Source organism: Mesoplodon bidens (genome assembly GCF_964165515.1).
Source record: "Mesoplodon bidens genome assembly, chromosome: 1".
Taxonomy (NCBI): Eukaryota; Metazoa; Chordata; class Mammalia; order Artiodactyla; family Ziphiidae; genus Mesoplodon; species Mesoplodon bidens.
The window spans coordinates 33,596,648-33,610,409 of NC_138176.1; the positions used below are offsets into that span (position 1 = coordinate 33,596,648).

The window sequence follows — 13,762 nt, forward strand, 5'->3', positions numbered from 1 at the left end:
TGTATAATACCTCATTAGTAATTGCTTATACTGATTACATGTTGAAATGATATTTTAGAGTAAATAAAATAAAAATTAATTTTACTTGTTTCTTTTTTTAAAAAATGGAGGGATGATGATAGTTTCTTCCTCATAGAGTTACTGGGAGAATGAGCTGCGATAATGTACGTGAAGAGCTTAGCACACTGCCTGGCCCATAATAAGCTCAGAGTAGTCCAGAGGCCCCTGGCACTTGCTTATGCCTTTCCCTCTGCCAGGAGCGCCCTTCACTTCCTCTTTGTCTGGCTGACCCTTCTGAGAGGTGGTGCCTGAGCCCAGTTCCTCAGCAGAGTTGGATGCGGACTCCTCTGTCAGCACTGGTTGCCTCCATTCTCATTGCTGGCTCTCCCGCTCTTTCTGCCCACTAGGCCATCAGTTCCTTGAAGGCCAGGCTGGGAATGGTTCATCGCCATGTCCACAGCACATATGAACATATAGCGCCTGGCAGGTGCTTTGTAAATGCCTCCCATAAATCAATGACATGCCCTGGAATAACAGAACACATTAAGTAATTTTATAATCTATAGACCACACGTGGTATGTTTATAAGCTCTCTGTAGCTTCCAATCCTGGATGAAATTAAATAAACTCTAATGTGCATTTAGCAGTTTACCATTTTCTGAGCACTTGGCGTAAACTATTTTATTAGGTCCTCACAACATCGCTGTGAGCTGGCCAGTTGAAGTGTTATCCCCATTTCTGGATGAGAAAACAGAGGCACAGAAAAGTTAAGTGACTTCCTCAAGGGGAAACAAGAACTTCCAAGTAGTGTCTGGCCACCCTTGTGTGGTTTACCTGCTCCCTCACTTCCTAGAAAAGTCAGAACTACCTGGATGTCTGGAGCACCAAGTACAGACATCTATAGGGCACTTACCACACTGTCCACACATTTTTTAAAAGGGCCTAATGGGCGGAAAACAGTATGGAGGTTTCTCAAAAAAAAAAAAAAAAAACCCTCAAATAGAGCTACCATGTGACCCAGCAATTCCACTCCTGGGTATATATCTGAAAAAAACAAAAACACTAATTTGAAAAGTTACATGCACCCCAATGTTCATAGCAGCATTATTTACAGTTGCCAAGGTATGGAAACAACCTAAGTGTCCATCAACAGATGAATGGATAAAGAAGATGTGGTATGTACACAATGGAATACAACTCAGCCATAAAAATGAAATTTTGCCATTTGCAGCAACATGGATGGACTTGGAGGTCATTATGCTTGGTGAAATAAGTCAGAGAAAGACAGATACTGCCATGATATCACTTACATGTGTAATCTAAAAAATACAACAAACTAGTGAATAAAACAAAAAACAGACTCAGGTATAGAGAATAAACTAGTGGTTACCAGTGGGGTAAGAAGAAGGGGAGAGGGGCAATGTAAGGGTAGGAGGACAAAGGGTTATTATGGGATTATATGAAATCATGTGTGTGAAACTTTTGAAAATTGTAAAACACTACAGAATCTAATCTTTCATCCAATAAATAAAAAACAAATACTAAACAAAAGAAAAGGGCCAGATGGTAAATATGTTAGGCTTCGCAGGCCATACGGTTTCTGTCACAGCTACTCAGCTCTGCCGTTGTAGCTCCAAAGCAGCAGTAAATAATACATAAGCGAAGAGCTTGGCTGTGTTCTAATAAAAGTTTATTTACAGAAACCAGGGGCTGGGCCATGGTTTGCTGACCCCTGCTCTAAGCACAACTCCTTCCAATTGAGAATTGGCAGACACACTCTACCCTAGCTGGATTGTTTGTGGGGAATTTGCTTCGGAGCCACCAGAAGAGCTTCAGCTAATGATTGCTTTTCTTTTCCAGATCCTGTCTCGGAAAGAAGAGTGGGAGAGCAGGACTCAGCACCAACTCAGGAAAAACCCACCTCCCCTGGCAGGGCTGCTGAGAAGAAGGTGAAGGATGACAGCAGGCGGGTGGCAAAGAGCACTCAGGACCTAAGCGATGTTTCCATGGATGATGTGGGCATCCCACTCCGGGTACGCGTGCGGACCTGCAAGTCCTTCTTAGGCTTTGTCCTAAGCCAGTGACAGGTGTCCACCCCTGGGTCCATGTGACCCCCGGTTGTGGGTGGCAGAGACCTCAAAAGGAGGGTCCTCAGCACTGTCTTCTCTAAGCCCACTGAGGCCTGCAGAGCCTCCAAGAGCTGGGTGACAACTTTTCCCAAAGCATATGTTAGCTGTTTCTAAATCCATGAGAAAAGGGTTTCACGGTCAAATGAATGTGGGGGAAAGCTGGGTGGAACAAAGGCAGATTGCTTTCTCTGTGGCAGAACTTCTGAGAGGCTTCAGGCCTGTGTGTGTTCAAGAGGAGAAGGTCATGGGCAGTGGTTTCCCAGTCTCCTTCGTTACTGTGCTGTTGTCCAGGGTTAGAGAACCCTGGGAAGAGTGCGAGGCTCAGGGTCCCTGCCACCATGCATTCAGGAAGAAGTTCCCTTGGATGGGAGATAGCCCATCATCCAGGGAGAGGGGGAGACTCTCGGGGACACACAGGGTGGATTCAGCCTGCAAGGCCTCAGAACAGGGTGGGTCTCGTGGCAGCCCTGGCGTAGCCCTCCCCGCTGTGCAGGTCCGCCAGCCTCCTGCAGGCCCTGGGATCCCAGAGAAGCCCCACATTTGAACCTGGATTGGGGTGAACCCCATCCCTCTCCATGTGCCAGAACCAGAACACTGGCTGTGATGTGTTTCTCTGTGATTTCCAATGAGCAAAGGACAGGTTTTTGTGTCCCTTTGGGGGAGGCTGATAGAAACAGCAGTGGGCTAAGCCTCAAAAGAATTGTTGTCCTAAGGAATAATACGTATTCCAATAATAATAAATAGTAGTAGAAAGAATTATTACTAATGACTGCAGTGTTCGTTTGCTAATGCATTATCTCATTTAAACATGATTCACCGTACAAGGTAGGTACTAATATCATTCCCATTTTATAGATGAGGAAACAGGGACTCTGGCGGGATTACTTGCCCAGGATTGCACAACCTGTGGGTGACAGAGCAGACCCTTCCCGCTAACCATCCTGTTGGGCAGCCCTCCCTCTCACCTGCTCACCTGCTCTGTGACCTTTGACTTTCTGTATCACATTTTCTCATCTGTAAGGTGGGAGTGGAGTGAAAGTATCTGATCTAACCACCTGTCTCCTTCCTTGTTTTACGTTTATCTTAAAAAACAACCCAGCTTTGTGGTTAGGATGGAAACTGTCTGGCATTGGATGCTATAATGGGTTGCATTTTAACGTATACATTCTAAATCTAGCCCTATGCACGTGGCTTAGATACACTTCTACAGAGTAACCTGAAATGGGTGATAAGCATATGTTCCTTGTTCCTTACATTTCTAGGAGCCTTTACTTCAGTTTAGTCATCTATATATGGAGAGAGTTTCTCTCTAAAAATTACCTAAGAATGGACACATTTCAAGTGGATCCTTGTCCACTGGTTTCAAAACTTGCATCCTTTTGACCAAATACTACCCCGCAGATTCAGGTCTGAATCCCTTGGTTTGTCTGTTCTTTCTCAACAGTTTTGCATGAAAAAAAAAAAAAAAGATTTCAGTGTGAGATCACAAAGATGTATAGAATTACATGAGTTTTGACTTGAGACGTTGTCACTTTGCATTTTGCTTTCGTAATCATGGAAGTTCTGAAACGTGCTGAGATTTCCATTTTATTTTACTCTTTTTCTCCAGAACACCGAGAGATCAAAAGACTGGTACAAGACCATGTTTAAGCAGATCCACAAACTAAACAGAGGTATTGATTTTCATTTGTAGAAGCTGTGCTGTGCCCATATGTTGACTGTTGTGGTGAGGACCTAAACTCACTTGGCCGGAAGACTGGGCCCTGCAGCTTGACCTCACTAGGCCCGGGCCTGCCTGAGCCCAGCCATGCACCTTCAGAGCAGACGGGGCGGGAGAACTTGTGCCCCTGCCTCACATGTGGGAGCTCAAGTCAGCTCCCAAGTCCTCCCTCCCAGATGTTGGGGATGCAGCAGGCTGAGCCCAGCATTCTGCCCGCGTTCTTTAGCGTCTGCCTGCCTGGGATGTGAGCAGCTTCGGCTCCCACCTGCTTCTGGCTTTAGGTGCACCTCCCAGTGTCAGCCCATGACTGCCTTGTAGGCAGAGCAAGTTGAGAAGGCATGGACTGGGAGTTAAAAAAGTGTTCTCGTCTGGGTTCAGTCCCCCAAGCACTCATGTGACCGTGGGCCAGTCATGTACCTCTCTGTGTTTGTTCCCCTCCCCTTCCTCTGAGGGGTGTGGCAGGGCCCAAATGAGAGCAAATTCTGCCTTGTGAAGTAGGACGCATGGTGCACCTGTATGACGGTGTTAATGTGAAAAATAATCTTCCCCAGCTGGGAGCCAGCACTTGGCAGGGAGCCCTGAGAGCCAGTCCAGAGCTGACACAACAAAGCCCGCTCAAGCTGGGAGAGTAGTGCTTCCAAATCAGGGGCCTGCTGGGCTGCCAGCAGGGGACCCAGCATGGTGGGAGAACCCCAGGCCAGTGCTCAGGCAGGTTGCAAGCCCCACAGCTCTCATCCGCCTGTGCCGCCACTCAGCTGCTAGGCAGGGATGCAGCTGCACTGTGGGAAGGGTACCACCCCTCCTGCAGGCAGAGCATCCTGTCTTTCCCTGTGGCCAAATCCAGTCTGGCCGCCTGGCGCAGAAGACACACGAAGGCAAAGGAAAAGCATCCAGTCATTGTCTGGTCAGCCTGTGCCACAGATAACCAGTCTCTCTGATTAACTGTGGCTGCCAGCTAACAACACTGTTAATTAGCTCCTGCAGTGTTCAGAATGAACCTGGGGGTACCCCTCTTCAATTTGTTTCTAAATTTTGAGATGCTCAGCATTTAGTGTTTCTGAGCCAAGAGTAAATTCACTCTTTTTGAGGTAGATGAGCTCAGTCACGGTGGTGATGCTGGCTGTCTGATCAGATGGTGTCCATTCCACTGGTCACTGCCTAAAGCCAATGTCCATTTCCCCAGCAATCTGTCTGTCTCTCACCTTTAGATCCAGCTTTGGCGGCCCAAATGCCGAGACACAGGTGCATATGTGAAAAATATGTAATTCTGCCCCTCAGGCAGCATTGGTCCTCTCATATATTATAGATGATAACTCAACCTAAATTACAGATTCTGAGCGAAACTACCTGCCCTAGGCAGAGGTATTTGAAAAATTAAGAATCCACTAATTTGCCCTGATTCTAATGTCTACAGCACAAGCTTTGATTTTTTTAAAAAATCATTTGATGACAGTTGTTTTCTTTACACACAATTTATTAGCATACTTAATATTTTTTGCCCATAAAAGGTGAAAATTTGAAGCTTTGTGCTAAATGCCTTTTGCTTATTGGAGACTGCATTTATGTAATTCTTTGTCCAAGAAGAGAAATGATATTGTGTCTTTAGACGTGTCTCAGTAATTCAGGCAAAAGGACTGGATTTTTAAAAGCAATTTGAATTTCTTTCATCACTGGTGAAGCTTAGTATGTTCCAGAATTCAAGGAGCCTGAATTGTGTGTGGATTCCTATTCGTTCATTCTCTCCATTTGTATCTTCCTCTATTCTCTCCACCAAACCTGCTCCTCTGCCTAGACACTCCTGAAGAAAACCCTTATTTCCCTACGTACAAATTCCCTGAACTTCCTGAAATCCAGCAAAGTTCTGAAGGTACCATGAACTTAGACAGTGTATCTGTTGTCCTAGCCTTAAATTAATTCTTATAGTTCCATTTTAGGAATAAGATTTGGCTTTTAGATTTTGTTTTTATAGTCATTTTTGGTTGGCAGAAATTTTATTTCACTTATTTGCATGGATGTGCCATATTAAAATAACCAAGTCCTTTCTAATTCATTAATCTCTTTTCAAGTGTGATGCCGTGTGCTTTAATAACACTAAAATAGGTAATCAGTCATTTGAAAGAATCAATTGGAGATTTGTCACTTCCTCCACTTCGTGGTGGGTAGTTTCAAAACCCACTGCTTTTCTCTGCTACAGAGGACAATCCTTACACTCCTACCTACCAGTTTCCTGCATCTACTCCTAGTCCTAAATCTGAAGGTAATTAAAGGAAAATCATGTGCCTCTCTTTGTACCGATACTGTTACTTTCTTTTTCACCTCGGGGTTTCTTCCTGGTGGCTAAGAGCTCTCTCCCCATCATTTGCTTCCCTCTAACCTTGTGTTTTGTGGTGTTCTCTTGCTCCTTGCTGACTGTGTTAACAGGAGTCTATCCAGGTGGTATTTTAATCCTATTCCCTTGGAGTTTACAAGATTAATGGGGTAACCAGTGTGGCTTAGTTACGATACTTTGAACGTGTGGGGCTCTGGGAAAAACTGCCTGTACTCAGATACCCAGGGCTTTGTATTTGGGGTGGTCGCGTGATACTGGTGGCGGCGCACTGACCCGGGGAAGCTGAGTCATTATGGCTCATGGGCAGGAGGTAGACGTGCCAGCGTCAGCAAGAGAGACGTTACCTGGTTCCCATACGTGCAACCAACTCTCCACTGGGCCCCTCTTGTCCTGGGTGTATCTCCAGGTATCTCTCCTTGGTAGGGAATTCCCCAAGACATAGCCAGGTATGGGATTGTGTCGTGGTGGGAGATAATAGCCCTTGAAAATAAGGGTTTTGACCAAGCTAGAAACCTTTTCATGAAAGAGCTGGCTAGGAATTTGGACCTGCTGGGGGGAGGATGGCCACACGTGTATCTAAAAGATAGTCTTCTCTAGGGTAAATAGCCTAGGTGTCAAAGAAGGTTCTAAAAGGTGAGTGAAGGGCAACATCCTGAGAGTTACTCTAGTCGCAGGGATTGTCTGATTTTTAGATGAGTGACCCAGAAAGAGAGGAGTGGGTGGGGTAGGCAGGAGGCACTTTGATTAAATGCTCTTCTAGGATGAGATATGTTGAGAGCTCTGAGCTTCATTCATTCAAGTAGTATTGAGTGCTTGTGTGTGCCACACGCTGTACTTGGAACTGAGGACAATGCCGTGAATAAGATATGACCTCTTTTCTCCCACGTTCACGTCAGGCAGGGAATTAGACAAGGCTACTTCATCGTACTGTGTCCAGCATGGTGGCCGTTGTGAGAGCACGTGTCCAGAAGGCCCCAGAAAACCTTGCTGGTACACAGTAGGTCCTTAGCACATGCCCGAAGAGTGCTGCTGAGTGAAGGCTTTGGACCTCAGAAGCAGAGTTCTTTCTAGGGATGAAGCCCAGTGCAGTCCCATCTTCAAGTGCTTCTCTGTTCCAGTCAGCTCAGCAAACCATCCTGCCCAACCCTCCTCCTCATTGGTGAAGTCATCCATTCGGTCATTCACCAAACTTTTATTGATCACTTAACATATATGCGATGACATGCTGAGATGTGTTAGATACAGTTTTAGTTAAAATACCATATTCCATTTTTAGTCTCCCTGTGATGTGCCCGTCGGTGGTTTCCAACCCTTTCATGCCTGGAGCCTATTGTGAACAAAAAGAAAAGTCTACCAAAGGAACTGATACTTAAAAAATTAAAAGCTGTTGATTTCATTTTAATCAGTGACCTCCTTACTTCCAGCAAGAGTCTATCTGGTGTGGGATAACCTAGTTTTTTGCTCTTGGGGTGCTGATTCTAGCCAAAAAGCATTGCTTCAGAGACAACGAACTGAACTGGATGAGTGAGAAATTTTTTTAGGGTAATTTTGGTCAAATGCAGTTTTGGATTTGTGCTTTATTTGGACTTGGAGAACCCAACCCACTCATAAGATAGGATTCCTTTCTAGGGAAGGTGACCAGCACACAGCATGCCTGAAGGTGTAGGATCCCATAGACATGGGCAGAGGAAGGCCCCCGGGAAGAGTCCTGTGGAGAAAAACAGTGACTCCCATCAGCCTGGAAGAATGCCTTAGGCCTGTCTCAGGCAGTGCCAGCAGCTTCCAGTCAGCCTGGCTGTTGAGCTGAAGACAGGGTTTTGCCTTCTGGCCTCACACCCAGAGCTGCCATGTCATCAGGCGCAGCACCTAGCAACCCTGGCTGACGATACCGTCTGCTTGGTGGTACACGTCAAGTCGGGCTTATTTTACCACGAGGCATAAAGAGTAAGGGATTGGGACAGTGGTTAAGGGTGGCGCAGTGGTTAAGAGTCCTCCTGCCAATGCAGGGGACACGGGTTCAATCCCTGGTCTGGGAAGATCCCACATGCTGCGGAGCAACTAAGCCCGTGCGCCACGACTACTGAGCCAGCGCTCTAAAGCCCGCAAGCCACAGCTACTGAGGCCCATGTGCCTAGAGCCCGTGCTCCACAACAAGAGAAGCCACCGCTGGCTGCAACTAGGCAAAGCACGGGCGCAGCAACAAAGACCCAGCGCAGCCAAAAAAGGAAAAAGAAAGTAAGGGATGACATGATAAGTTTTCACTTGTAATTTAGGAAGCAGACCTTACCAGTTTTTATTTTCAAAGACCAAAAAGGAAGAAATCATCTTAAAGGATAAAGAGGAAGAAAATTAGATTGGATATAAAAGATTCATAATAACCAAAATGATTAGACTTCAACACAAGTTTCTAAGAAGTCTTCTTCCCTGGAGATTTTTTTTAAAAACAAGGTAGGTTCTGTCTCACCCCCGCTCTTGCCTAGATGACAGATTCAGACATAGATCACAGATGTATTCAATTAGATGAAGGCTTTTTACAAATGAGAGAAATCTTTGAGCTAGCTCACTTTAAAGAATTGTTATTTTCATTTTAATTTTTTTTAAGTAAGGAGAGAGTCTCAGGTTTGTGGTTGAGATGTTTGTGAGTTCTGGCAGGTCCTCCTCAGCCCTGCCCTTGGTACCACTCCAGCCCCAGTGCTACCAGTCGGTGGCCCTGGGCTCTGCACGCCCTGCTTAACATGGGAAGGAGTTATCCCTTTCAAAGAAGGGTGTTAAAGATGGATGAGCACCTAACCAAGGCAGCCTCTATGCATAGTTTTTAACGAGCATTAAAAAATAGATTTACTGAGAAATGTGAGCTGTCATTCTGGAGTCTGTCCCCTGCGGGGAGGAGACTGTTGTTACTGCTGGGTTTTTTTGTTTTGTTTGAACTCAGAATTTGAGACTAGAATTATTTGCAATAAACCTATCAAAACCTAGCCTAAGGGCTGCTGCTTTTTGTCTAAATTCTAGTTGATTATACAGTATAAAAAAGACATTTCTAAGTGTCTCAAAGCTGATTCTCCTAAATAGTGAAGGATTATGTGAAAGTTTGTGTCAGGCTTAGCAACCTTCCCCCACCCCCCGCCCTCACCTACAGTGAAAAAGTAAACTTCTGGCCAGACTTTCAGAAGATAAATAGAATTATCATGACTTAATCAGTGAGATTTAAAATGTACTTTTAAAGAAGCCTGTAAATTCCAACAAGGTGCAGTCACTTCTAATCATTTTATAATCTTTGAGGCCACTCTATGGGACAGGAGCAACCGCTGTGTCTGATTATTCTTTATCTCATGGGGTCGTTGGGAGGAATTAGGGCTAGGAAATTTGGGAAGAGTACAGTGACTTCAGAAGACTTATTTCTTATAATTTCTCTATGTACCCTGGTTCCTAGAAAGCTTATCAAAAATAAAAAGAATTTACCAGAAATCCTTTGGGGATAACTTTTCTTTCTTTTTCTTTTAGACCTTCACTTGACCCACCCTCTCCTGCCCATCATTCCTTCCTTTCTGACCCAAAGCTACTTGTCTGTGAATTACACTCCAGTCTCTCTCTTAAAGGCACATGTCCCTTCCCAGCATCTGAGATGCCACTAGGTCTTTCTGATTGTGGGCGTGGGGAGGGGGGATGTTGATAGAGACTAGAGCCTGCGCCACCCACTGCTGCACCCAGACCGTGGAGGGGCTGCTAGACTGAGTCTTCAGACATCCTGCCCATGGTTTCTTCCTGAAGCAGGAGCCAGAGGGACATGCTGTGGAGAAACAGCCTCAGAAACCCCTCCACTGCCTCCAGCCTTAGGAAATAGCCCTGTGGTGGAATCCTGTTAATAGTGATAATAGCACAGCCACTGCAGTGACTGTGCTTGGCACTGCCATCTCTTGAGCCCTTACTGAAGACAAGGCTCCATGCTGGGTGCATCATAATTGTTATCTCATGTTCATCCTCCCAGCAACCCCATGAGGTAAGTCCTCATTTTTGTCAATAAAGGGTATGAGGCTCAGAAAGGTTAAATAATGTGTGGAAGATCACACAGCAAGTGGCAGAGCCAGGATTCAAACCCAGGTCTCTGGGGTCCCCCAGACATGGGTTTTTTATTTCCTCAGCTGATTCCTTTCCCTCTCCTGCTGCACTCTGTGTTCTTGGTTGGCCCCCTCGTCAGGGGCTCTCTGATGCCTAACTCCAGGCATCCAGCTTGCCCTGCTTCTGAGTCAGTCACGCTTCGCTCGGCTGAGCCAGAGTCTCCCGGTGTGGCATCCAGGAATATGAGGTTAGGAAAGCTCCCCAAGTAATTTGGCACACGATCAGGGCTGAGAACCACTGCAGTGGAGGAATGCCACCCTTTTCATCCTCCAAAAAAGGAAGGAGACACTCGCCAGTGCAAATTTGGGGATTTGAATATAGAATGAGAGTGGGGCATACAGATTGAAAAGAACTCGCTTTTCTGCTCTGCACACGGCCAGATGATGCTGGCTCTGGGAGAGATTTTCAAATGATGCCTCCAAATCAGCAAAGCCGAGTAACTGGTGTGTTACTTCGTGGTCCATGCCAGTGAGAACCCATTTGGCCCTGTCAGGATAAAGGGCTATTGTATCAGCCAAGGGTGAAATCTCAGAGAGCAGCTTTTTCCCTTGCTTTTGGATGCCTCTTCCACTTCTGTCAGGCTGATGGTGGCCACTGCCACCTCCTGGTGAAGTGACTCAAGACACAACCTCAGGACATCCTCAGGTTGTGGTGACTTATCACGTCATAGTGGTCAGTCTCACTGAGCTTTTTCCCCGTTCCTAGATGGGGATGCACTAGGCAAGGATTTAAGAGGCTGATTTTCCCAAGCATATCTATATTTGAGTTAAGATAATCCTCTACTGGCCTTAAAGGATTTCTAAGAATAGCCTTATTTTGCTTGAATTCAAGCAAATGGTTCTGTCGTAAAGATGCCTGGCCAGGATCTGTGCCCGAACTCCAGCGAGGGCTGCCCAAAGGAGGGGCTGAGTGCTCGCAGCCGTCACCTTTGCTCCCCTAACTAGAGCTGCCCAGCAGTCCTCTGCTTAGCAAGCGCAGAAGTCTGACCTGCGAGATAGTTGAGAGAGAGTAGCAGTTAGTCCCTTTCCACCTTCGAGGGAGGGACGCCCCGGGAGATGAGGCCGGTGAGTTGTCTTCCAGCCCTCTGGTCCTCCCAGACCTCTGCTCCTGTCATTCCTGTCCTGCTCCACCTCATTCTCTTTACTCCTCACATTTGATTTTTTTTCCGAATTTGTCTTTGTAGCTATTCTAACAGACTATGTTGATCTTTTTTCAATATTTAGAATTTGATCGCTTCTAACCAGAACATAGACGATTTGGGGGCTGTTCCCCCAAACTCCCTGGACTCTTCCTGACCATCTTGCCCCACTCCCCCTTTTTCTTATTCTTCCTCCCCAATCCCACCCAGCCTTTATACCCACCTCTGCGTACATTTTTGTTTGTTGGGTGGGGGTGTGTGTGTGTCTGTCTCGACCCCTTTATCCTTTCTCCTCCTGAGTGTGTGGGGTAAAGCAGGAAAAGGGATTAATTTGAGCAGTGGGAAAAGATTGTGTTAAAAATGAGCCACTGATATTAGAAAAATAATTTTAAGTTTAAAGGCCTAAAAAATGCATAAAATTGAAATGTAATTGATATAGGCAAGCGATTATGCAAATACTGCTTTTTGTCAGTAATCCCATTTTGGTCAATTACACACTTTTTGTAGAACAAACAGCACTTTCTCCAGTGTCTTTAAGATTATTATACATTCTTTAAAAAAAAAAACTGAAGAAATCTTTTTTAGTCTATTTAAAGTTGCTGTGGTTGGAAAGGCAATTATGTGCCTCCTGGCAGTTTTAGGAGAGTAGCTGTCCCCAAATGGAGCCTCCCAGAACAGATTGCCAGAGGGCAGTCACTCGTGCGTAAACATCAAGGCCCGGCAGGGGTCTTCAGGGCTCAGGAGTGAGTTGTTCACCCCCAGTAAATGCTGCTCGGTGTTAGACTTTTGTGGAAGTCACTGGCACAGGAAGTTCTGGGTATTGCTGCCAAGATTTGATGTTTGATGCTTGGGGCTCTGAAGGACAGTCAGCATGTGGCTCCACCACAAGTAGGAATCACAAGATCCCGGCTCTGCTGAGCCCACTAGGACGTTCTTTGAAAGGACTCTTAGAGAAATAGCGAAAGCAGGATTTCATGCATAGATGATATCTGTGTTCATAGACAACTTGAGAAACATTTCATTTAGTGTGTCTCAACTATGGTTAAACACACACATATTTGGCCAGCTCTGGTGTATAGAAATGCAGAAGGTGAACCTTACACCCGGTTTTCCCATTCAGTGTATTTCCAGCTGCATCTCCACCTGTCCCAGTATAGACTTAGCCTGCCAGGAGAAGGTACAAGAAGCAGCAAGTGAAAGATGTAGCAAGAGTGACTTAGTTTTACCCATTTCCCTGGAGAAGAGCAGGAGGAAAGCTAGAAGTGTGGTGGGGTAACTCAGAAAACTCGCTTAAATGTCACCAGGGCGGGGGCCGTGTTGCAGAAAAGTAGAGCAAAGGCTTCAAGGGCTAGAAGTCAGCCTGGCCAGCACTGCAGTGTGTGACTGAGTTTCAAAAGAACATCCTCCCCTGCCTCTTCCCTAATAAAAATGATAATGGAATAGCCACAGTTCTCCCCAGGATTGGGCAGATGAGGGTAGAACAAAGTCCCAGCCCTATCACAGGGATGGGGGGCAGCATAGGTAGGGAAGTGGGGTCAGAAAGACCTTGAATCCATTCCTGCTTTGTCTTTCTCACTGTATGGCTAAGGGCAAATTTGCTTAACCTCCCAGGGCCCTAATTTCCTTGTCTCTAAGATAGATATTTACGTACCTCCAGGAGTTTTTGCAAGGATTAAGTGAGACAATATTAGTAAATTACCAGTTACTATTAGGCTCTTAATGGAACAGCTATTGTCTTTTTTCATAAATGTAGGTAAAATTTTCTTCCATTAGATTTGCAAGACAAACATTAAATATTAAAAGAATAAATTATACATCCCCTGGAACTTGTCCTGATTGCTAGTGTTCAGATGAATCTGTGCAACTTCAGTTTGCCCACTTGAAAGTCAATGAACTGAAATCCACGTGTCAGACTTGGATCCTGTGGACACTGGGAAAAATGAGAAGCTAGTTCACGGAGACGCCCCTGCCTTGTGCTAGCCTGAGGTGGGGGAGATTTCTTTTTCCACTTACACCAAGTAAGAAACAGCTTTAAGAAGGTTCGGTCATTCAAACTTCTCTGTTGCCTTCACCCCGCACCCCTCTCTTTCCTACTTCTTCTAACTTTCAAAATACACGGATTAACTGCCCAAGCCATGCTGTTTCTTTTTTCCATCTCAGAAGAGCTGTTTCTCAGTTTCCTTTAACAAGTCCTCTAGAAGTCCACATTAGAAAGCTCTAGGGAGCAAAAACTTTTAAAGAGCTGAGAATTTTTTAAAAGATCTTTGAATATTTAAGTGCCATTTTTCCCTCATGAAAACTGTGCTGCTTACCTCAAGAGCGAGGTTATA

At 45.5% G+C, this 13,762-nt stretch overlaps 1 protein-coding gene across 14 annotated transcripts in view; it reads left to right on the top strand.

Annotated features, from left to right (window-relative positions):
* Positions 1-13,762, top strand: part of SORBS1 (sorbin and SH3 domain containing 1) — a 244,009-nt gene that overhangs the window by 163,909 nt on the left and 66,338 nt on the right. For all 14 annotated transcript variants that reach the window (XM_081253012.1, XM_081253014.1, XM_081253016.1 and 11 more), the window contains 2 exons: positions 1,861-2,033; positions 3,739-3,802. In XM_081253012.1, the coding sequence (XP_081109138.1) occupies positions 1,861-2,033; positions 3,739-3,802 (237 nt within the window). The remainder of the gene's footprint in view (positions 1-1,860; positions 2,034-3,738; positions 3,803-13,762) is intronic.